This window comes from Nicotiana attenuata, unplaced genomic scaffold (genome assembly GCF_001879085.1).
Source record: "Nicotiana attenuata strain UT unplaced genomic scaffold, NIATTr2, whole genome shotgun sequence".
Lineage (NCBI taxonomy): Eukaryota > Viridiplantae > Streptophyta > Magnoliopsida > Solanales > Solanaceae > Nicotiana > Nicotiana attenuata.
In genome coordinates, this window is record NW_017670505.1 from 560677 (window position 1) to 584564 (window position 23888).

At 40.9% G+C, this 23888-nt stretch overlaps 2 protein-coding genes across 2 annotated transcripts; both read left to right on the forward strand.

Annotated features, from left to right (window-relative positions):
• Window positions 1-363: 363 nt before the first annotated feature.
• On the forward strand, window positions 364-9785 carry LOC109240325 (cytochrome P450 71A1-like). The gene is made up of 4 exons (XM_019406952.1): window positions 364-579; window positions 864-979; window positions 6217-6277; window positions 9162-9785. The coding sequence occupies exons 1-4, from the start codon at window positions 364-366 to the stop codon at window positions 9783-9785; spliced, it is 1017 nt and encodes a 338-aa protein (XP_019262497.1).
• A 2095-nt stretch (window positions 9786-11880) lies between these two features.
• Window positions 11881-13960, forward strand: LOC109240334 (cytochrome P450 71A1-like). Its single transcript, XM_019406961.1, has 2 exons — window positions 11881-12934; window positions 13230-13960. Exons 1-2 carry the CDS (start codon window positions 12035-12037, stop codon window positions 13851-13853), a joined length of 1524 nt encoding a protein of 507 aa, XP_019262506.1. The 5' UTR covers window positions 11881-12034; the 3' UTR covers window positions 13854-13960.
• Window positions 13961-23888: the final 9928 nt, after the last annotated feature.

Genomic DNA, 23888 nt, shown 5'->3' on the forward strand with positions numbered 1-23888 from the left:
CCCTCTTCGAAGAGGCTCAACGTCTCCTCTCTCGGGTAAATACTAACTTTCATTGTTGTAACTTTTTCTTTTCTTCTTTTCCTTTGACTGACGTATCTTCATTTCATGTATAGGCCATCGTCAGGTTTAGAGTTGAGTTGAGCCAATGTGAGGCCGAGCTCAGGAAGGTTTCGGGCGAAGAGAAGGCCCTGAGGCTCCTCTGTGGCCAAAAGGAGGAGGAGCTTAAGGTCCTTCGGACTGAATTGGCCAAAGCTCGGAAAAACGAGACCGAGCTAGATGAGTAGGTAACTGTGATTTTAATAGAGTATGGTCTCTTTGGCCTTACTTAACACTTCGATGTCTCAGCTGCAGTAGAAGTTGGAGATGATTGGACAGCTCCAGAGCAAGGTTGGCCAAGTTAAGACTGACTGCCGTCGATGGAAAGAGAATATGGATCAGCTCGCTGCCGATAGGGAAGCTGTTACAGCCCAACTAGCCTCGGCTGAAACTCAACTGCGAGGCATTAAAGTGAAGGTTCTGGCCCAAGCCAAGAAAATTGAGGAGTTAGAGGCAGAGCTTGCTAGAGCCCGGGCCGAAGCTGTATAGGCCAAAGCCGAAATTGAGAAGACGAAGGCTACGACAGACAAGACTATCGCCGTATATTTGAAGGATGGCGAGGCAGTTCAAGCTGAGTTGAGGGAGACCTCCGACCGGGAAAAACAGAGTAATGATTTGGCCAAGTTCCAAGCCCGGAGGGAGACTCTCGAAGAGATCCATGCCCGAGGATTTGAACTCACTAAAGAAATAGCCCAAGCAAAGGCGATGGAAACCGATGCCCGATTCTGGTTTCTTCTGATGATGAAGACGTTGCGAGTGGTTCCGAGGGCGGGGAAGGTGAAGAAGGAGCCCTCGAGGAGGTGGAGGTTCCCGAAGATAAAGCTCCCGAGGATGCTGTTCCTGAGGTTGTTGCTTCGGGGGATGTAGCCCCGAAATATATTAGGTTCTTTATCGTTTCTTTGTTTTTGTGTAAGGGACCCTCGTGGGCGTTGTAAATATACTTTGTAAATCATCTCTTGTAAATATAAAAAACCTTTTTGCTTTATCTCCAATTTGTGTTGAATTCCGTTTCGTCTTCACCTGTGAAATTTTTTATTGTATAACTCTAATGACCAGTCCGAATACTGGACTCAGCACATAATAAACCCTTAGGTTTTTTATTGATCAACATAATACCTCTTAAGGTTTTAGATAATCCTTGAGCTAAGATTAAATCAATTTGATGCGAGCTCGGAATAATGGGACTCTTGGGTCCGAGTTGAGTGAGAATGAGGTCTCGAACTCTATATGTTTTGGCCTTTAAGCTCTTTTAAGTTGGCCCTTAGGCTCTTATATATCGACCCTTAGGCTCTTTAAGTTGGCCCTTGGGCTCTTATATATCGGCCCTTAGGCTCTTTAAGTTGGGCCGATTCGGCCTCTAACGTGGCTATAATTTTTTCCTCTTTTCGGCTAAAAGACTTAGTGAAAATTTTTGTATACCTTAGCATGTGTTTTTTTTGTACCCGTTGGGTTTTCGAAGGTTCGTTCGGTTGGAACCTCATTTATAACTTGTTTATGTAATGATAATCGAATACCTCTTGAGGTATTTCTGGAGGCTGATATTATCGAAGCCTTTAAATTATTCGAGGGCTGACTTTATCGAGGCCCCTTTATTATTTGCTTTTGCCGATCGTAGCCTGAATTAACAAATTTTTTCAAAGTGTTTGAAGGTCTTCAATTTATGGCGGAAGTCGGACGTCTCCGAGCCGCATTATTTCGGCCGTAGCCTTTTTATATGACCGTAGTCTTTAATATGGCCGTAGCCTTTGATATGACCGTAGCCTTTGGGTATCTCTCTTGGACTTGTTTCCCGATAACCTTTCGAACTTGTCCGAAAGGTTAGTCCCCGAGCATGTTGGCCTTGGACTTTATATCGAGGGGATGCCTCTTTGAGGTCTTATGAGTCCGAGTTTTCGATGACTCGAATATACTGACTGTCGATGACAGTCCCCGAGTATCTCGGGGGTGCATTCGTGCTCTGGCTCTTGAGTCGTTTCCGGTAGGATTATAAGTGTAGAGCTCGTATAATAGTAGACTTCTTTGAGACACAAAGTGTTTTTGATATAAACAGAATGCTTCTTCAAATAATTGATACATGCGTACATGTTTTACCGTCGGGGCTCGACTATTCTATATGGACACGGTTTATCTGACCGTTTGGCCCATTACAAAGTTCTCCTATCGAGGTCCTCTTAGGCGTGAAATATATTCCTCGAAAACGTAACATCTGAAGGTGATGCCCCCTAGTATGAGGTTGATTGAAAAGAAACCTTGGATACTGTTGATTTCTCCTTAGGTAGCATATAGTTATTTCCTCGTTATAAACCTCGCCGGTAAAATCCATTTGGGATAAAATCCAATCTAAGGGAAAAAGAATGCAACGCATGCTTTAAAACCTAAGGCCTTTGTGTAAAAATGGTGCCTTCGATAGCTTCGATCGGAAATCTGCAATGAGTTAGTTTCAAACTCAAATGGACAAAAGGATAAAGTCATACCTTAGTAGTAGTATCGTTTGAGTAAAGATATGTTCCAATTGTTTGGCAGTTGTTCACCTTCCATTGTGCTAAGTTTGTAAGATCCGTTACCGACAACTCTAAGGACTCACTACGGTCCTTCCCAATTCGGGCCTATATTCCCTTCATTCGGGTCTCGAGTATTGAGGGTGACTTTTCGTAGAACTAAGTCCCCGATTCCGAAGTGCTGAAGGTTGGTCCTTCTATTGTAGTATCTTTCGATCCTTTGCTTTTGCGCGGCCATCCGAACAAGCGATGCTTCTCATTTTTCATCTAATAGCTCGAGGCTAGTATTCATAGCCTCATGATTTGACTCCTCCGATGTATGTCGAAACCTGGCACTGGGTTCCTCGACCTCGACAGGAATAAGGGCCTCGGAGCCATATACTAAAGAGAACGGAGTAGCCCCCGTGCTAGACTTCGATGTTGTTCGATATGACCAAAGAACCTCGGGTAGAACTTCTCTCCATTTCCCCTTTGCATCGTCCAACCTTTTCTTCAGGTTTCGAATGATAGTTTTGTTTGTTGACTCAGCCTGTCCATTTCCAGTTGGGTGGTATGGTGTCGATAAAATCCTTTTTATTTTATATGCTTCGAGGAACTCCGTCACCTTGTTGCCGATGAATTATTTTCCATTGTCACATACAATCTCAGCAGGTATCCCAAACAGCCATATGATGTGGTCCCAGATGAAGTCAATAACTTCTTTTTCTCTGACCTTCTCGAAGGCCTTTGCTTCCACCCATTTAGAAAAATAATCAGTCATAAACAAAATAAATTTAGCTTTACCTGGGGCCATTGGTAGAGGGCCGACTATGTCCATTTCCCATTTCATGAAAGGCCACGGGGATAGGACCGAATGGAGTCGTTCTCCGGGCTGGTGGATCATCGGTGCAAATCGTTGGGACTTATCACATTTCTTGACAAATTCCATAGTATCTTTTTCCATGTTATCCCAGTAATATCCTGCTCTAATAATTTTGCGAACCAAAGACTCGGCGCCGGAGTAGTTTCCACAACTGCCTTCGTGAATTTCTCGTAGAACATAATCGGTGTCCCCCGGCCCCAAACATACCGCCAATGGCCCATCGAACGTTCTTCAGTACAATGTTCCATCTTCATCTAATGCAAACCTAGCAGCCTTGGTTCGTAGGGCCCTCGATTCTTTATGGTCCGACTAGAGTTTTCCACTTTTCAAATAATCGATATCCTTATTCCTCCAGTCCCAAGTCAGACTGGTTGAATTTATCTCGGCATGACCCTCTTCAACCACAGACCTCGATAATTAGACGACAGTTCTCGGGACGATATCATCTTCTTCAACCAAGAATCCCAAATTAGCAAGTGCATCGGCCTCACTATTTTGCTCTTGAGGCACATGATCCAGAGTCCATTCTTTGAAGCGATGTAATGTTACCTGTAGTTTATCTAAGTATCATTGTATCCTATCTTCTCAAACTTCAAAACTTTTGTTTACTTGGTTTACCACCAACAGTGAATCGCACTTGGCTTCAATGACTTCTGCTCCCAAGCTCTTGGCTAGCTCGAGACCTGCAATCATGGCCTCATACTCGGCCTCATTATTAGTCAACCTAAAAGTTTTGATAGATTGTCTAATGGTACTACCCGTAGGTGGCTTTAAGACAATGCCAAGCCCGGACCCTTTCACATTCGAGGCACTATCCGTGAAAAGGGTCCATACCCCCGATGATGTACCCGAACTTAGCAGGAGTTCTTTCTCCACTTCGGGTATGACGGTCGGAGTAAAATCGGCCACGAAGTCAGCTAGGATTTGAGACTTGATGGCCATTCGGGGTTGATATTCGATATCGTATCCGCTAAGTTCGACGGCCCATTTGGCCAGCCGGCCCGATAGCTCCAGCTTATGCAAAACATTTTGAAGGGGGTAAGTGGTTAAGACACATATGGGATGTCATTGAAAATATGGGTTTAGCTTTCTAGATGCGTTTATCAATGCAAGTGTTAATTTTTCTAAGTGAGGGTATCTGGTTTCAGCATCTTCTAGAGTTCGGCTTACATAATAAACAGAAAATTGCGTACCTTGCTCTTCTCGAACTAGTACCCCACTTACCGCTATCTCGGATACTACCAAATACAGGTAAAGTTTTTAATCTACCTTTGGGGTGTGAAGCAAAGGCGGGCTTGATAAGTATCGCTTTAGTTCTTCTAAGGCTTGTTGGCATTCCGGGGTCCATGCGAAATCCTTTTTCTTTTAGATCAAGGAAAAGAACCAGTGACTTTGATCTGATGACCTCGAAATGAATCGACCCAAAGCAGTTATTCGACATGTTAGCCTTTGCACGGCCTTCACGCTATCCACGATCGTGATATCCTCGATGGCGTTGATCTTATCGGGGTTAATTTTGATGCCCCGATTCGACACCATGAAGCCGAGGAACTTACCCGAGCCGACTCCGAAGGCACATTTCTCCGGGTTAAGCTTCATATTGTATTTCCTCAAAATTTTGAATGTTTCCTGCAAATGAGCTAAATGGTCCTCTGCGCGCAGGGACATAACCAACATATCATCAATTTAAACTTTCATTGTTTTACCTATTTGTTCTTCGAACATTTTGTTAACTAGGCGTTAGTATGTAGCTCCTGCATTTTTTAGCCCGAAGGGCATTACGTTGTAATAATAGGTTCCAAATTTAGTAATAAATGAAATCTTTTCCTAGTCCTCCGGGTTCATCTGAATCTGATTGTACCTAGAGTAGGCATCGAGAAAAGTTAGGATCCCGTGGCCGGCCGTGGAGTCGATCATACGATCGATGTTCGGTAGTGGGAAAGAATCTTTCGGGCATGCTTTGTTCAAATCCTTATAATCTACGCACATTCTAAGTTTATTTCCCTTTTTAGGAACTACAACTATGTTGGCTAACCATTCGGGATATTTTACCTCCCGAATGGACCCTATTTTAAGAAGTTTGGTTACCTCGTCCTTTATGAATGCGTGCTTCACCTCGAACTAAGGTCTACTTTTTTGCTTTACCGGTTTGAACCTGGGGTCGAGGCTAAGCCGGTGCGTAGTTATTTCTGGTGGGATCCCTGTCATATCTAAATGGGACCAAGGAAATCAATCCATGTTATCAATAAGAAATTGAATGAGTTTTTTCCTGAGTTCGGAAGTTAATCCCGTTCCCAGGTATACCTTTCTCTCGGGTATGTATTCGATCAGTATGACCTGCTCCAGTTCCTCGATCGTTGACTTAGTTGCATCGGACTCTTTGGGAACGACGAAAGTTCGAGGAGTAAGGAAATCCTCATCTTCGTCTTCGATTACCTGTTGCTCCGATTCTGTCAAGGCTGGAGGCGGTGATTGCTATTTGGCCGCTTTCTTATCTTTGGTGTTCGACTTTTCCGAGGTCGAAGGCTCTAGTATCGGCGTCACTTCATCGACTGCAAACATCTCCTTTGCAGAGTGTTGCTCCTCGTAGACCGTTTTTACTCCCTCCTCTATTGGGAACTTCATCATCTGATGAAGAGTTGAAGGTACTGCCCTCATGTTGTGTATCCATGGTCTTCCAAGGAGTGCATTGTACCTCATGTCGCCTTCGATGACATGGAATTTTGTATCTTGTATGGTCTTGGCTACATTTACTGGCAGGATAATTTCTTCCTTTGTTGTTTCACTTGCCATGTTGAAGCCATTTGGATCCGAGACGCAGGTACAATCAGATCATGTAGGTCAAGTTGCTCTACGACCCTTGATCTGATTATATTTGCTGAGCTACCTGGATCCACTAGAACATGTTTAACTTGAATTTTATTTAAAAGGATAGAAATTACCAGGGCGTCTTTGTGTGGCTGAGATATGCCCTCTGCTTCCTCGTCGTAGAATGATAAGGCATCCTCAGGCACATAGCTCCGAGTCCGTTTTTCTCTTGTGATCGACACCTTGGTGCGTTTGAACACAAGTCCTTGTGGGATATCGACACCACCAACGATCATGTGGATTACATGTTGTGGTTCTTCTTGTTCATTTTTCCTTGCATCTCTTTCCCTAAAGTGATTCTTAGCTCAATTACTTAGAAATTCTCGAAGGTGACCCTCGTTGAACAACCGAGATACCTCATCTCTTAGTTGCCTGCAATCTTCGGTTTTATGACCATGTGTGCCATGATACTTGCACATCAAGTTTGGGTTCCTTTGGGAAGGATCGGTTTGTATGGGCCTAGGCCACCTGGTGTCTTTGATTCTTCCAATAGTTGACACGATCCCTGATGCATCTACGCTGAAATTATACTCTGACAATCAAGGTGCCTCTACGGGGTCGGTATGCTTATCAAACCCGCTCTTACTCATGAGTCCTCGAGAACTTTGGCCTCGATCGCTCTCCGATCATTTCGAGGGGCGTCATGACCCGAGCCGTTGTTTCTCCGATCGACGTATGGCTGATACCATTCCTTGTTCGATCTTGATTCCCTGTCTGCATCCCTCGGGGGCTTGGCTGCGAATCTGTTAGGATGAACTGAACCCGAGGGGGCTCCCAACTGGTCGTCCTCGACCCTGATTTTTGATTGGTAACGGTTGTGCACATCTGACCATGTCACAGCTGGATATTCGATCAAGTTTTGCTTTAACTGCTAAGATGCAATCGAACTCCGTTCGTTCAAACCCTGCATAAAGGCCTGTACTGCCCAGTCATCGAGACCGGCGGTAATTCCATTCTTTCCATCTGAAACCTGGACACAAACTCCCTTAACATCTCGTCGTTCCTTTGTTTTTTCTTGAAGACGTTCGATTTCCTCGTAGCCACCTTTATGGCCCCGGCGCGTGCTTTCACGAAGGCGTCTGCTAACATAGCAAACGAATCAATAGAGTTAGGAGGCAAGTTATGGTACCAAATCATGGCTCCTTTCGACAATGTTTCCCCAAACTTTTTCAATAATACTGATTCTATCTCATCTTCATTCAAGTCGTTTCCTTTGATCCCGCAAGTGTATGTAGTAATATGCTCGTTAGGGTCGGTTGTCCCGTTATATTTGGGTATATCGGGCATGCGAAACTTCTTGGGAATGGGCACCGGAGCCGCGAACTGAGGGAAATGATTTTTTTATGAACTTTTTGCATCTAAACCTTTCAAAACTAGAGGTGCCCCCGGTATTTGGTCAACGCGGGAGTTATAAGTCTCCACATTTTTATCATTGTCCTCAATTTTCTTTTCCCTGGACTCGATCCTCTTGGTGAGCTCTTCGAGCATCCTCATAATGTGGGGTCAGTCCCCGAGTCATTTCCGTTCGACCTCTCTGGTGTTGGCTCAACATGTCGAGTGTTTTCATGTTCAGCTACATTCGGAGTCTTATTTTGACTTTGAAGTTGAGTGATGGCGATCTGTTGAGCTTGCAGCATCTCGAATATCACTTGAAGGCTGATTCTCCCATCTCCCATTCCTTGTGTTCCCTGGCTACCAGATCGGGCTTCCCTGCGTACACTCTCTCCGAGGGTCTGTGCCTAAATCCGCGTTTAGAACAATTTGTGAACTAACATCAACTGGTTCCACATTTGGCATTTTCCCTAGGTTTATCGGTGGTACACCGATCCCTGCATTGCTGTTTTCTCCAAGACCTATGCTGTCATGAACATGTGCGTTTTGTGAGCTACACATGTTTCAGCCTGAGAATCAAAAAATCTTGACAAGAAAAAGTGTTAAAACAACGTGTGTAATGAGAATCAGTAATGAAATAATCACTATTATCTTTAGCCCCACTGTGGGCGCCAAACTATTTACCTCGAAAATACGAGTAACAATTAAATTTGATTTGTGGTTTTAAAGATGTGTGATTTAGTTCAATACCAATTAATAATCAAGAAATATGAAGTAGAAATGAAAGAAATAAGTGAATCAAACAAATGTTACTCAGCAGTGGTGACCTCGAGCTTAATGACCTTGAGATGAACTAAGAGCAATAAAGTAAGAACAGTAAATGTAAAGGGCAATTCTGATGAACAGTAAGAGAGAAAAGTAGGATAGTATATTCTTTGCCAATGATTAGATGGTGTTACAAATGATTGGGGTCCCATTTATATAATAGGGGAACCCTAAATAAGGTACATTTCTATTTACAGTAAGGAATATTATTGACACAACTGTCTAACCGCCTAGTACGAAATCGTACAATCCTATTCCGGGATTTGCGCCATGATCTTGGGGACGAGGCAGGAATCTAGCTAATTCTGTTACAAATCCATAACGGTACAATTTCGTGGTCGAGTATACTTAATTACGATATTCCTCGCACTCCTATCTTCGGGTATTGCATTCCGTCTTCGAGCTCGAGTCTAGTCTGTCGACCTTGAACTCGAGCTTACTTGAACACAGACCTAAGGCAATCCCTCGAGCCTGGGAAACCAGGTGTACCTAATTTCGACCGTATACAGTAATTTATTTCTACTTTTTAGAAACCTAAAACTGTATATCATTTGAAAAGTGTCAATCCCAGTTTTATTTTCTCAATTATAGCGCACAGAACACTCTATTATAGCTCATAAAAGCTTCAACAAGTTCATTTTAATAGTTGCTTTTTTTTCCTTTTTGGCTATCTATTCTAGGATTTGCTGACAGGTGGAACAGATACTTCAGCTGTAGCAGTAGAATGGGCATTTCAAGAACTTTTGAGGAATCCAAAGGTTATAGAGAAGGCAAATCAGGAACTTGACAGAGTTAATAGGAAAGAACGATGGATAGAAGAAGAGGACTTTTGTCGCCTACCTTATATAGATGCCATAATCAAAGAGACATTTAGACTGCACCCACTATGCGCATTGCTTCCTCCCCATTACTCTATTGAGGACTGCGAAGTTGCTGGTTATGACATACCAAATGGAACAACAGTATTTGTAAATGCATGGTCTTTAGGAAGAAATCCTAAGTATTGGGATAGAGCAGAAGAGTTCATTCCAGAAAGGTTGTTAGAAAATGACATTGACATAAAGGGACAAAACTTCACACTGCTGCCATTTGGTTCAGGAAGGAGGAGGTGCCCCGGATATAGCCTTGGGATTAAGGTCGTTCGGACAACGATAGCTAACTTGTTGCACGGATTCAATTGGAAATTAACTGGAGGTATGAAAGCAGAAGATATAAGCATGGAGGAAATTTATGGATTGACTACCCACCCAAAGAAGCCGACATCTATCATCATGGAACCAAGACTTAGCATCCATCTTTATTAGTACTTTATTGAGTTTATTAATCTTTATCAGCATGAGTGGTATACTAGCATTTAGAACTCTACTATTTGAAGAGATGCAATACCAATTGAAATTTCTTTGCTTTCACTTGCGTTTAGCTCTGAGATATCTTTTACATATATAAGCTGCAATTAATGGATCTGCTTTAGGAAAGACTGAGCTAATCAAGTAGGCATTTTAAAAGTATACTGACCAAGAGGAAGGTAAGAATAACTCTAAATATATGGCCCCTACCTGAGCCCTGAATTTCCTAGATATTGTGTGACTGATATTTTCTCGGTAGTGTTAGGCCAAGCTGTGCCCTGCTTGGTCCCCTCCCCAGGACAGTGGGGTTAAAGTCATGAGGCTATTATTATCTAATTTCCAATGGCGAGAACAATAACGTCAAGATTTTCACAAGAAAATCTCTTCCTTTTCTGGCTTGTTTGTTCCTCTGTCACTTCATCCATCACATCTAGCACTGAACAGACTACCTTGTATTTATCTACACTTCTGTGTAACTCCACCGAAACCAAAAGCATAGCTCCAATCTTCATCTTGCAACACTGATTTTTACTCAATGCACATTGTTTTTAGTTATAAGTGTACATGAATCTCCAGGATGCCCATCTATGAATGAACTACGATTATTATCTTAATAGACTAAAAGGAAAAAACAAAAAGAAAGAAAAAAAAAAGGACAAATTCCCTATTTTACCTAACAGTTATAGGAGTACTTGATTAATTAGCCAATGGTTTTACAAAAAGAATTTAATTGCACTGGATGGTTCTAAAGGTAAGTTCCAAAGTAATAAAGGCAAAGGTCCACCTAGTCTCAAGTTATAATGAGTCCAAGTTAAATTCATAAAGAACTGCAAGCAACAGCTGATAGAGGAAAAAGTTCCATAAAGAAGAAAACTAGCAAGCTTTACATAACACGTAGAAGGATGGCATTTCAATTTTTCAGAAATACTTAGACCACAACATCTAAATAACCTTTGGTAGAGTCCATCACATAAATGATGACATTAAGATACCTAAATTAAGGTCTCTTTCAGATATAGGGGCTTCGAAGGGCTACAAGGTCAGAATAGTTCAATTTAGTATGAGCTCCAACTATATCCTAGTGATATAGTAAGTTCGAGGGCTCGTAAGATTTATAGCCGGTCTGTCCAAGCTTCTCCAAGGCTAAAAGCACTTTTATTTTTCAAAAAAAAAGTACTTTTTGTCAAAATTGAGGTGTTTGGCCAAGCTTTTAGAAAAAAAAATTGAGTAAAAGTAGAAGCAGTTTTTGAGAAGCAGAAAAAAGGAGCTTCTCCCCGAAAGTAATGTTTTTAAAAATCTTTTGAGAAAAATACACTAATAAGCACTTTTTTAAAACCTTGGCCAAACACTAATGGCTACTGAAAAGTGCCTTCAAATTAATTAGTCAAACACAAACTGTTTCTCACCAAAAGTACTTTCTTTGACAAACACCTTTGAAAAAAGTATTTCTCAAAATAAGTTGATTCTAGAAGCTTGGTCAAACAAGCTATTATTAGGTGACGTTAGAGCCGTTTTTGAAATATATTTGACAATTCAAACAGATATTTTGTGTTTAGATAGTAATCTTTATAAACATAAATGATTGGTTTTGAGTTATAGCTATAACTTCAATTAACAATGTTCACAATTTTCTTTTTCTGATGGTCAAGGGCCATGTATTAGCTCCTGACAGCAATAGCGCTGAAATGGGGAAACAAGATGATATTTCTTAAATTCTGACGTACAAAAAGATCCATAGAACCTTTCCAATATTAATTACTCCATCCGTTTCAATTTAGATGAGGTAGTTTGACTCGGCACAGAGTTTAAGGAAAAAAAGAAGACTTTTGAAACTTGTTCTCTTAAAAGCTTAAGGGGTAAAAGCTTCTCATTAAGGGTAAAACGGGTAAAATGAAGAGTTTAAAGTTGAATTATTTCCAATTGTAGAAATGTGTCATTCCTTTTGGAACGGACTAATAAGGAAAGTGTGTCATCCAAATTGATACAGAGGGAGTACTTCTCAAGGTTGCTAAGAATTCCAAACAGTTACTACCCAAAAAGAAAAAAAAGAATTCCAAACAGTTGGAACTGTATTTTGACATTGTTGTCCGACTCTATTTACATATATTCCTTTTTCAGGCTTTAAAAACTAGCAGATAGCATTATAAATCTAAAAGCTTCCCCTGGCACTTCCTATATATTCAACTGCAGTAATCCATTGTACAATCATGGAGATTTCTTCGGTATTCATAGCCTTGGCATGGCTGCTAGCATTAGCTATTATTTCAAAAGTTATCAACCATCTATGCCCCAAAAGAAAGCTACCACCAGGACCGAAGCCATGGCCAATTATTGGCAATTTGAACCTTATTGGTTCACTCCCACATGAGTCTTTGCACCATCTCTCACAAAAATATGGAGATCTAATGCACCTAAAGTTCGGTTCCAGGCCTGTTCTGGTAGCATCATCCCCAGAAATGGCTAAAGAGATTTTGAAAACACATGATGCCATCTTTGCTTCTCGCCCTGCGTTAGCTGCTGGTAAGTACCTTAGCTTTAACAACTCAGACATGTCATGGGGACCTTATGGTGCACACTGGCGCCAAGGTCGAAAGATTTACATAACCGAGATATTTAATCCCAAAAGGCTTGATTCGTTCAAGTACATTCGTATTGAGGAAAGTAGAAATTTGATTTCTCGTCTTTTTGCACTATCAGGAAAGCCAATTTTTCTTAAAGACCATTTACCTCAGTTTACACTTTGTACCATAAGTAGGATGGTTATGAGTGGCAAGTACTATTGTGATAAGTCAGAATCTAATGATACAATAGTGACACTTGAAAAATTGCAATGGATGCTAGAAGAATGGTTCATCCTCGGTGGGGTGGTTAATATTGGGGATTGGATACCTTGGCTTAATTGGCTTGACTTGCAAGGGTACGTAAAGCGAATGAAGGCTTTGGAGAAAACCCTGGTAGAATTTCACAATTATGTACTTGAAGATCACAAGGCTAAAGCAAAGGAGAACTCTATTCCAACGGACATGGTCGATGTCTTGTTGCAACTAGCTGATGACCCTAATTCGGAAGTTAAGCTCACGACCAATCACCTAATGGGGTTAATCCTCGTAAGTATATCCTTTCTCTTATTTTCTTTTGGACTAATTGTTAGTATGGTGCGACAACTAGAGTCCAAAAAGATTAATCATCTTTTTAAGGCTTTTACCCGCACTGGCATATATTACAGGAGTACTACTTTGATAATTAAATATTTTTTTTCTTAAACCTAAAAGCTTAATATAGAGTTGATCCCAGTTTTATTTTCTCAATTTTAACATCTAAAATTTTCTGTTATAGCTTATAAAACCTTCAATATATTTATTAATACTTGCATTTTTATTGTGTTATAAATATAAATACCAGGATTTGTTGGCCGGTGGAACAGATACTTCAGCAACAACAGTAGAATGGGCATTTCAAGAATTAATGAGGAACCCAAAGATCATTGAGAAGGCAAACCAAGAACTTGACAAAACCATTGGGAAAGAAAGATGGGTAGAAGAAGAGGACCTTTCCCAACTACCTTATATAGAAGCCATAATCAAAGAGACATTTAGACTGCACCCTTTAACTACATTACTTACTCCGCATTACTCCATTGAGGACTGCAATGTTGCTGGTTATGATATACCAAAAGGCACAATGGTTTTTGTAAACTTGTGGTCTTTAGGAAGAAATCCTAAGTATTGGGATAGGCCAGAAGAGTTCATTCCAGAAAGGTTCTTAGAAAATGACATTGACATCAGGGGACAAAACTTCATACTACTTCCATTTGGTTCTGGAAGAAGAAAGTGCCCTGGATATAGTCTCGGGATTAAACTTGTTCAAACAACACTGGCTAACTTGTTGCACGGATTCAACTGGAAATTATCTGGAGATATGAAGCCAGAAGATATAAGCATGGAGGAAATCTATGGATTGACTACACATCTAAAGAAGCCAATATCTATGATCATGCAACCAAGACTGCCCCGCCATCTTTATTAGTACTTTCTTGAATACTTATCAATCTTGATCGATGTAACTTGTACTAGCGTTCAAAATTCTACTACTTCATGGAATAATTCATAAAATTGCTTCGTTTTTCCTTCTTATTCCATCCTGTAAAAGCTACTGCATATATAAGCTAGAGGTAATGAATCTGCTTTTGAAAAGACTCAGTTTTACAAGTGTACTGGCCAAGAGGAAGGAAATGTTACAAGAATAACCTAAAAATATATGGCCCATTCATATGGACCCTGAATATTCTCAGTGTTGTGTGTCTACTATTTACTCGATTGTAGGCCCTATATTGCACGGACTCTCCAAAAATACAGCCACACCCGTGTCGGATCCTCCAAGAATGCACTACTTTTGGAGGATCCGACACGCACTCACTGGCATTTTTGGAGAGTCCGAGCAACCGAAATTTTGTACCATATCTTACTTTTGGGTGTTACTATTTGTTAGATGCTGTAAGACTTTTCCAATCAATGATGGATGAGACTATTAACACTGAAACTTTCATAAGAAAATATCTTCCTTCCCTGGCTTGTCTCTCCTCTTTCATCACTTACGTTATATAAGAAATTAAGTCTATGTTACATCAACCACTGAATGGACTCCTTTGTCTTTACGTTCCTGTGCATCCCTTACTAAACTAAAAGCAAGTTCCAATTTTCTTCTTGCAACAACAATGTTTTATGCAATTGTGATATCTGATGGGTCATTTAGAGTTTTAAACCTTATATCTGTGTTTCGAAGCCTCCAATAGCTTCTTTAAGCCTTCCTCGATTTTCGTGCGCGGTCAGTGTCTTTTTTCGGAAGGTTTTTATGTGAAAAATTGATAAAAATGTGAATTTGTGCCTTAAAAGTCCATTTGAGTTGACTTCGGTCAACGTTTTGAGCAAACGGACCCGGATCCGTGTTTTGACGATCCCGGTGGGTCCGTATCGTGATTTGGGACCGGGGTGTATACCCGGAATCGAATTCGGAGGTCTCTAGCTCGAGTTATCACTTTTTGTCGAAATTTGAAGTTTAAAGGTTTAAAGAGTTTAAAAATTTGACCAAGGTTTGACTTTATTGCTACCGAGTCCGAATTTTGGTTCCGGAGCTTGGTATATGTTTATTACTATATTTATTGCTTGTCTGCAAAATTTGGTGAAAAACGGAGTTGGTTTGACGTGATTCGGACGTCCGGTTGTTAAAATAGGAATTCTTAAGTTTCATTGAAAATTGCATTTGATTTGGTGTCCGATTCGTAGTTCTAGGTGTTATTTTGGCGATTTGATCACGCGAGCGAGTTCGTATGAGGTTTTTGGACTTGTGTGCATGTTTGGTTTGGAGTCCGAGGGCTCGGGTGAGTTTCGGACAGGCTACGGAAGGATTTTGGACTTGGAATTATAGCGGAAGCCTTTGTGCTTCTGGTGTCTGCTGCAGACTTCGCAATTGTGAGGTCTGGCTCGCAAATGCGAGCCTCACATTTGCGAAGGAACCATCGCATATGCGGCATGGGCTAAGGGATTGGTTTCTCGCAATTTCGAGTACTCTGCCGCAATTGTGAAAGAGTCAGGTCCGCATTTGCGAACAAATTATTCGCATTTGCGATGGGGACTGGGGAAAGTTTGTTCACGTTTGCGATCAATTCGGTCGCATTTGCGGTAGGGCCCAATTTGCATTTGCGAATAAATCATCGCAAATGCGATGATAGTAGAAATGTGGGACTTTGTATTTGCGAAGGAAATCTCGCATTTGCGGGGTTAATTGCGACATATGCGCCTGGTCAAAAGCTGAGTTAGACGGGATTTTTCTCATTCTTTCAAATTTTCAAACCTAGAGACCTTAGAGGCGATTTTTCCAAGAGCTCTTCTTCTCCAATTTGTTGGTAAGTGATTCTAACCTACTTTCTTTCAATTACCCATTACATTTCATAAAATTTCAACCTAAAATCTAGGATTTTCATGGTAGAAATTGGGGATTTGGGTCGAATTAGGGATTTTTGTAAAATTAGAATTTAGACCTCAAATTGAGGTCGGATTTCGAAACAAATTACATAACCGGGCTCAGGGGTGAATGGGTAATCGGGTTTTGGTCCGAATTTCAGGTTTGGACCAAGCGAGCCCGGGAGTTGACTTTTGTTGACTTTTTCAATAATGACCTAAATTGAACCTCTTTCATTTGTGGGTAGTTCCTAAGGCTTATTTTGAATCGTTTGGTTGTTAAATTGCTAGATTTGATTGGCTCAGAGGCTTGTTCGAAAGGCAAAGCCGTGGTTGAGCTTTGAGTCGATTTTGGAGCGAGGTAAGTGTTGAGTTTAACCTTGATTTGAGGGATTAAGAAACCCTCGGACTATGTGCTATGTGAAATTCATGTGTTGCGGCGTATATGCGAGGTGACTAGCACTTATACGCCGCCGAATTACTTGTTTCCCTGATTTTTCGCTTTTCCTTAATTATTTCCTTCCATGCCTTAACTGTTATGTGCTTTAAATGCCTCCCATGTTTTATTTGCTACTTGTTAATCATTGTATCTCATGTTAAAAATGTTAGACATTTCCATGCTTTCATGACTCGCTGCTATTTGTCTTAATTGACTTACTTGCACCTTTTAGCTGTCATCTACTGGACTTGTCTTGCCGTGTAATATTACATATGTGAATTCCCAAGTTGGTACGATGCTTCCTTTCTGATTCAGCCTCATATTCATCAATCGTAGAGGTTCATGTTATTTGAGTTATTGAATTGATTTTACTCATTGAATATTTGATACTGATATGATGGGATCGGGTTGCACGCCGCAACAGGTGAAATAATGGTGGATTGATATAGTGAAATAAGGGTAAATTCGCACTGATATGGTGGGATCGGTTGCACGCCGCAACAGGGGAAATAAGGGTTGTTTGATACGGTGAAATAAGGGTGAAGACACTGATCTTGTTATATGGTGGGATCGGGTTGCGCGCCGCAACATATATTTATTTATGATTGTTGATATTGTTACGGTGGAATAAGGGAAGATTGTATTGTACGGTGGGATCGGGTTGCGCGCCGCAACAATCTATTTGTTTCTATTTCCATGTGCTGTGTTGGTTTTCGGTATTTTTCATACGAAACTCTAAGGATTGGTAATTCCGACCTTCACTGGCTTTCTTTGAGGATTGAGCTATTTTCTTCGGTTAACTGCCTTATTTCGTTCCGCATTTTTCTTTCCTGTCTTATTTTATACTGTGTACAGGTTATAGTGTAAGTGACCCGCCTTAGCCTCGTCACTACTTCGTCGAGGTCAGGCTCGGCACTTACAGAGTACATGGGGTCGGTTGTACTCATACTACACTCTGCACTTCTTGTGCAGATTTTGGAGTCGATTCTAGTGGCAGTCATTAGCGTGCTCGGGTTGGCTAGCAGTGTGGAGACTTGAGGTATAGTTGCTCGGCGTCCGCAGCCCCTAGAGTCCCCTTTCCTTTTTATTAGCTGTGTATTTTCTCTCAGACAGCTCCATGTTTTATTCACACATTTATTTGTACTATCCTAGTAGCTCGTGCACTTGTGACACCGGATCCAGGGTTGTATTAGATATTTCAGTTGTTATGATTTTCCGCACTATATTTTAGATTATGGCAGTTAATTCAGTTTCTTTCTTATTATTCAATTTGAATTGTTGAAAATGGATAAATTATTCTAACGTTGGCTTTCCTAGTAAGTGAATTGTTAGGCGCCATCACGATCCCGAAGGCGGGAATTCCGGGTCGTGACAGCAATTTAATCACTATACAAAAAGTCATGATTTATTAAATTTGTCATAATTCTGTCAGAAATTCAATTTAGTAACAGATTTGAAACGAACTTTTCACTGTCATAATTCTGAGCAATCACAAACTTTGTTAACGGATTAGCAGAACTATCAAAGCTTTTTGTGGCAGATTAAACGGATCCGTCACAACTGTTGGGGTTTAAATCCGTTACAGTACTGGATTTCATCCCAAATTTTTTGCTTGTGGCAAAATTTGTGACAGATTAATCCATCAAGGCACCCGAGGGTGAGGCGTAGTGGTCGTTGAAGTGGGAGAAAAAACATGAGGCCTCAGGTTCAAATCTCAGCGGAGGCAAAAACACTAAGTGATTTCTTCTCATTTGCCTAAACCTTAGTTGGCACAGTTACCTAGGTAGCAGGTACCCAATGAAATAGTAAAGTGCATGTAAGTTGGCCCAGACACAGCCGTCATAAAAAATCCATTAAAACAATTTTAGTTTGTGGGTTATTTGTTAATTCCAGTTTACATACATGTGTTATCCCGATAAACATATTTAATCTTCAGTTAAACCAACGGTACTGTTGTTTTGGTCCAATTGCGCTATTTAACAGAAATAGAGAAATGTCAAGTTGTATCAACGCCAATTCTGGTGTATATCAAATTATGGTAAATCTTCAATGTTTTTATCAGATTTGGTTTAAATGCTATACAACTGCACTTTTTATGCCAAAATAGCTTTCAATTACAGGGTTTGCTCTTGCCCAATGGGGCAAGAATGCTTCATTATTTCTTCAATTCTCCATGTAGCCGGCCAAAGTGCAAAAGATTTTTTATTTCAGTAATAAAACGCACTGAGGCAACAATATATTATACATCAGAGAGGAGAATTCTAACCTTCTTCTGTGACCTCTTGCGATGTTCACGATCTTATCCTCTATCAGCATTGAGCAATCAACCACAAAGATTACATCTTCTTCTTCCCCCCATTTGAGCCCCCGACTAGTCATGATTTAAGGGAAAAGAGCTAATTTTGTCCATGAAATATTCCAACTCCATTCAATTTTCGACTCAAAAATATCTTGCTCTCCCGCTCGAATAGAAAAAGGACAATTTACCCCTAAACTATTTCAAATGGAACAATTTTGTTCTTTGTCAACGGGTCAAATTTGATTAAAGTGTATACTTCTTTTATTAGGAAATAGAAAAATAATGTGTTTGTTTTTCTTAAATAATGATTTTGGAAAATTGATGGTAGTGTTTTTGCAACCTAAAATTAATAAAAAAGAATGACAGTTCTCCATAAAGTAAACTTAATTTGGGTGCTACGAAATGCTTTACTCATTTTAAGAAAGAATATCAAATTATCTACTTAATTTTCTTTTAATCTTTGTTTTAAGTATTGTAACGTCCTGGCCGGTCGTTTTGTGTACTTTAGCCTCGTTTCCCCTATTTGATGCTTTACATATGTGTAATTGTAGTTACGTGACTTGCCGGCTGACCTCTCCAATGAACCTTCACTGATGTTATATTCTTCGACCTCAACTTTCGAAGTTGCCTGTCCAAAATGGCCACCGGCTCCACATCATAAGTCAAATCCTCACCCAGTTGCACCGTGCTGAAGTCCTAAACATGTGACGGATCACCATAATACTTCGGGAGCATGAAAACATGACACACTGGGTGAACTCCTGATAGATAGGAGGCAAGGCAAGTCTGTAAGCCACCTCTCCACTCTGTCAAGCACCTCAAAAGGACCAATATACATAGGGCTCAACTTTCCCTTCTTCCCAAACCACATATATGCAACCTAGAACCTTCTCACCCACTATATATGCAACGTCACGAGCCTTCCTGTCAGCATAACTCTTCTGCCTAGATTGTGCTGTACGAAGCCGCTCCTAAATCAATTTCACCTTCTCCAAAGCATCATGGACCAAAGCAGTCCCCAACAACCTAGCCTCCCCAGGATCAAACCAACTAACCGGAGAATGACATCGCCTCCCATAAAAGGCCTTATAAGGAGCCATCTAGATACTCGACTAATAGTTGTTGTTGAAGGCGAACTCTGCTAGCGGTAGAAACTGATCCCATGATCCTCCAAAATCAATGATACAGGCTCGTAACATGTCCTCCAATATTTGAATAGTGCGCTCGGACTGCCCGTCTGTTTGGGATGAAATGTCGTGCTCAGCTCGATCTGTGTGCCCAACTCACGCTGCACCGTTCTCCAAAAATACGATGTAAATTGCGTGCCTCGATCCGAGATAATAGACACGGGTACGTCATGAAGGCGAATAATCTCTCGGATATAAATCCGAGCCAGCCTTCCTATAGAAAGCGTCGGCCACCACATTGGCCTTTCCCGGTGATAAAGAATGGTGATATAATAGTCCTTTAGTAGCTCTAACCACATCCGTTTCCTCAAGTTCAGATCTTTTTGTTTGAATAATTGTTGGAGACTCATGTGATCTGTGAACACCTCACAACATGGACCGTAAAGATAATGCCTCTGAATCGTACACTGGGCAGTTCTTCTCATGGGGCTTCAACTTACGCGAAGCATAAGGAATTACTCTACCCTCCTACATCAACATACATCCAATACCAATCTGTAAAGAATCACAATAGATTATATAAGAACACGATCCCGAAGGTAAAACCAGAACTGGGTTGTAGTCAATGAAGTTTTGAGCTTCTAAAAGCTCTCCTCACACTCATCAGACCATCTAAATTGGGCACCCTTCTACATCAATCTAGTCAATGGGGTTGCTATAGATGAAAACCCCTCCACAAAACGGCGATAATGCTCAGCCAAGCTAAGGAAACTCCGGATCTCAATAGCAGAAGATGGTATGGGCCAACTCTGAACTGCCTCAATCTTCTTCGAATCCACCTTAATCCCCTCATGGGACACTACGTGGATCAAGAATACCACAGAGTCTAACCAAAACTCACACTTGGAGAATTTAGCATATATCCTCTTCTCCCTCAAAGTCTGGAGCACGATCCTCAAATGCTACTCATGATCCTCCCGCCTGCGAGAATACACCAATATATCATCAATGAAAACTTTGATGAAGGAATCAAGATAGGACTGAAATACGTTGTTCATCAAGTGCATAAAATCTGCTAGGGCATTGATTAGCCCAAAAGACATCACCAGAAATTCATAGTGGCCATGGCGAGTCTTGAAAGCCATCTTCGAAATATCTAAAGCCCGGTTCTTTAACTGATGGTACCCTGATCTCAACTCAATCTTCGAGAATACCCTGGCACCCTGAAGCTGATCAAACAAATCATCAATACGCAGTAGCGAGTACTTTCCTCTTGATAGTAACCTTGTCCAGTTGCATGTAGTCAATGCACATCGTCATCAAACCATCTTTCTTCTTCAAAAATAGTACCGGTGTACCCCAAGGTGAAACACTAGGCCTCATGAAACCCTTATCAAGCAACTCTTGTATTGTTCCTTCAACTCCTTCCGCTCTACTAGTGTTATGCGATATGGTAGAATAGAGATGGGATGAGCGCCTAACACCAAATCAATACCAAAATCAATATCTATGTCGGGTAACATGCCCGGCAGGTCTACATAGAACACATATGGGAACTCAGGTCTACATACAACACATATGGGAACTCCCTAACTATCAGGACTGACTAAATAGTAGGGATATTTGCACTAACATCCCTCACAAAGGCCACATACGTTAAACACCCCTTCTCAACTATTCGTTGAGCCTTCAAATATGAAATACCTCTACCGTATTTTACCCTCAGATGGATAAGCAGTCTGAGTGGACCATTCAGATTTTTGAAGATATGTTGAGAGCCTATGTCGTAGATTTCAGTGAAGAGTAGGATAAGTTTCTACCGTTAGTAGAATTTGCATACAACAACATCTACCAATCGAGTATCCAGATGGCTTCGTATGAGGCCTTATATGTGACGCGATGTCGTTCTCTGGTTGGTTGGTTTGATCATGGCAAGGCTAGGCTATTGGGCACAGATTTAGTTCGAGATGCTTTGGAGAAGGTAAAATTGATTTAGGAACGGCTTCGTACAATGCAGTCCAAGTAAAAGAGTTATGAGGATAGGAAAGCTCGTGATGTGGCATTCATGGTAGGTGAGAAAGCTCTACTCAGAGTTTGGCCCATGAAGGGTGTGATGAGATTTGGTAAGAAGGACAAGTTGAGCCCTCGGTATATTGATCCATTCGAGGTCTTGAAGAGAGTTAGTGAGGTAGCTTACAGACTTACTTTGCTACCCAGCTTATCAGGAGTTCATACAGTGTTTCATGTTTCTATGCTACAGAAGTACTATGAGGATCCGTCACATGTGTTGGATTTCAGCTCGGTGCAATTGGACAAGGATTTGACTTATGATGCGGAGCTAGTGGCCATTTTGGATAGGTAGGTTCAAAAGCTGAGGTCGAAGGATATTGCATCGGTGAAGGTTTAGTGGAGAAGTCAACCGATCGAGGAGGCAACTTGGGAGACCAAGCATGATATGCAGAGCAAATACCCTCACCTTTTTGATATCTCAGATATGATTCTAAACTCGTTCGAGGACGAACGTTTGTTTAAGAAGGGGGGAATATAACAAACTCACCGGTCGTTTTGTGTATTTGAGCCCCATTCCCCTATTTTATGCTCCCAATATACTTAGTTTTCGTTTTATGACCTGTAAGGATGGTTGGTTTGATTTAGGATTTGACCAAGGTTTGACTTTTGTGTAGATGACCTCGGAATGGTGTTTTGATGGTTCCAATAGGTTTGTATGGTGACTTAGGCGTATGTCCGAATTTGGATTTGGAGGTTCCTACATTGAATTGGTTCTATTTGGTAAAAATTGGAAATTTGAAGGTTTGAAAAGTTCACAGGTTTGACCGGGAGTTGACTTTGAAGTTATCGTATTTGGATTATTATTCCAGAAGTTGGAATAGGTTCATTATATCATTTGGAACTTGTGTGCAAAAAATTTGGGGTTATTCCGAGTTGGCTAGATGAGGTTGAGGATGAGTCTTAGAAGTTTGAAAGTTGAATAGTTCACTAGGCTTGAATTAAGGTGCTATTTGTAGGTTTGATGTTATTTTTTGTAATTTGTGACCTCGAGTAAGACGGTGTTATGTTTAGGGGCTAGTTAGTGTGGTTAGACCGGGTTTCGGGACCTCGGGTGAGCTTTGGATGGGCTTCGGATAATTTTGATCTTGTTTGGAAGTTTTTGTTACTGGTGTTTTCACACCTGCGAGGTTATTCCGCAGGTGCGAGGCTGCAGATATGGACAGGAGGTCGCAGATGTGAAGGCAAGCGAAAGGCAGCAGTGTCCGCAAGTGTAGAGCTTTGCACAGGTGCATTAGTTTGGTCGTAGAAGCGGCTCCGCAGAAGCAAGAATTACTTTGTAGAAGCGGAGGGTTGGGGAGTCAGTGAACTTCACAAATGCGATGGGATGGTCTGCAAAAGTAAATGTGCTGGGCAGAACATATTTTATCGAGGGTTAACTTCATTTAATCATATTTAGAGACTGGCAGCTCGGATTGAGGTGATTTTTGAGGCTTTTTTCACGCACTTAAATTAGGTAAGTATTCTTGACTCGAATTTGATTATTATTCATGATCTTATCCTTGATTTGGTATTTGATTGGTGAATCTAAGTGACAAAAATTGGGGATTTTGGCAAAATGTTTCTAAATGATGGAGATTTGAACCCCGATTTGGAGTCGATTTTGGATAAGACTTGTATATTTGGAGTCATATTCGAATGAGTAGTCGAATTTTTTGACTTTTGTCGGGGTTTCGGAAAGCGAGCCCGAGTTAACTTTTTGGTTGACTTTTTGATATTTGATAAAGATCAGAGCTATTACTTGTGATCTGTTCCTATGGCTTTGTTTGATATTAATGAGTTATTTTTTTTGCTAGATTTGACCCGTTCGGAGGCCAATCCAAGAGGAAAGGGCTTTTAAGAGTATTGATTTGTCTTATTTGAGGTAAGTATATTGCCTAAACTTGTGTGAGGAAATACCCCCTTAAGATTTGGCTTTAATTGCTTATTCGTGTTATGTGAATAATGACGTCTAGAGACGTGCGTGCACACGGGTGTTATGTGTGGCTTATGAATGGATTAGACCTTAGGCTATTAATATGCCTAAATTTGAGGATGTATTTTATATGAAACATGCTTAATCACTTTGTGGATAGTGAACATGATCACTACAATTATTCTAGTCGTAGTAATGCTTTATATGTTAAACACCCATCCGCATATTACTATTTTCATGTCCTTGTGCATCTTGTT

Bases quoted from the DNA above. Each gene is read 5' to 3' on its own strand.
- LOC109240325 (XM_019406952.1), top strand. From the start codon at position 364: ATGATTGGACAGCTCCAGAGCAAGGTTGGCCAAGTTAAGACTGACTGC. The intron at 580-863 runs GTATAGGCCAAA...AGTGGTTCCGAG, and splicing joins CTAGAGCCCGGGCCGAAGCT to GGCGGGGAAGGTGAAGAAGG. The intron at 980-6,216 runs GTTCTTTATCGT...ATTTACTGGCAG, and splicing joins GTAGCCCCGAAATATATTAG to GATAATTTCTTCCTTTGTTG.
- LOC109240334 (XM_019406961.1), top strand. From the start codon at position 12,035: ATGGAGATTTCTTCGGTATTCATAGCCTTGGCATGGCTGCTAGCATTA. The intron at 12,935-13,229 runs GTAAGTATATCC...TATAAATACCAG, and splicing joins ACCTAATGGGGTTAATCCTC to GATTTGTTGGCCGGTGGAAC.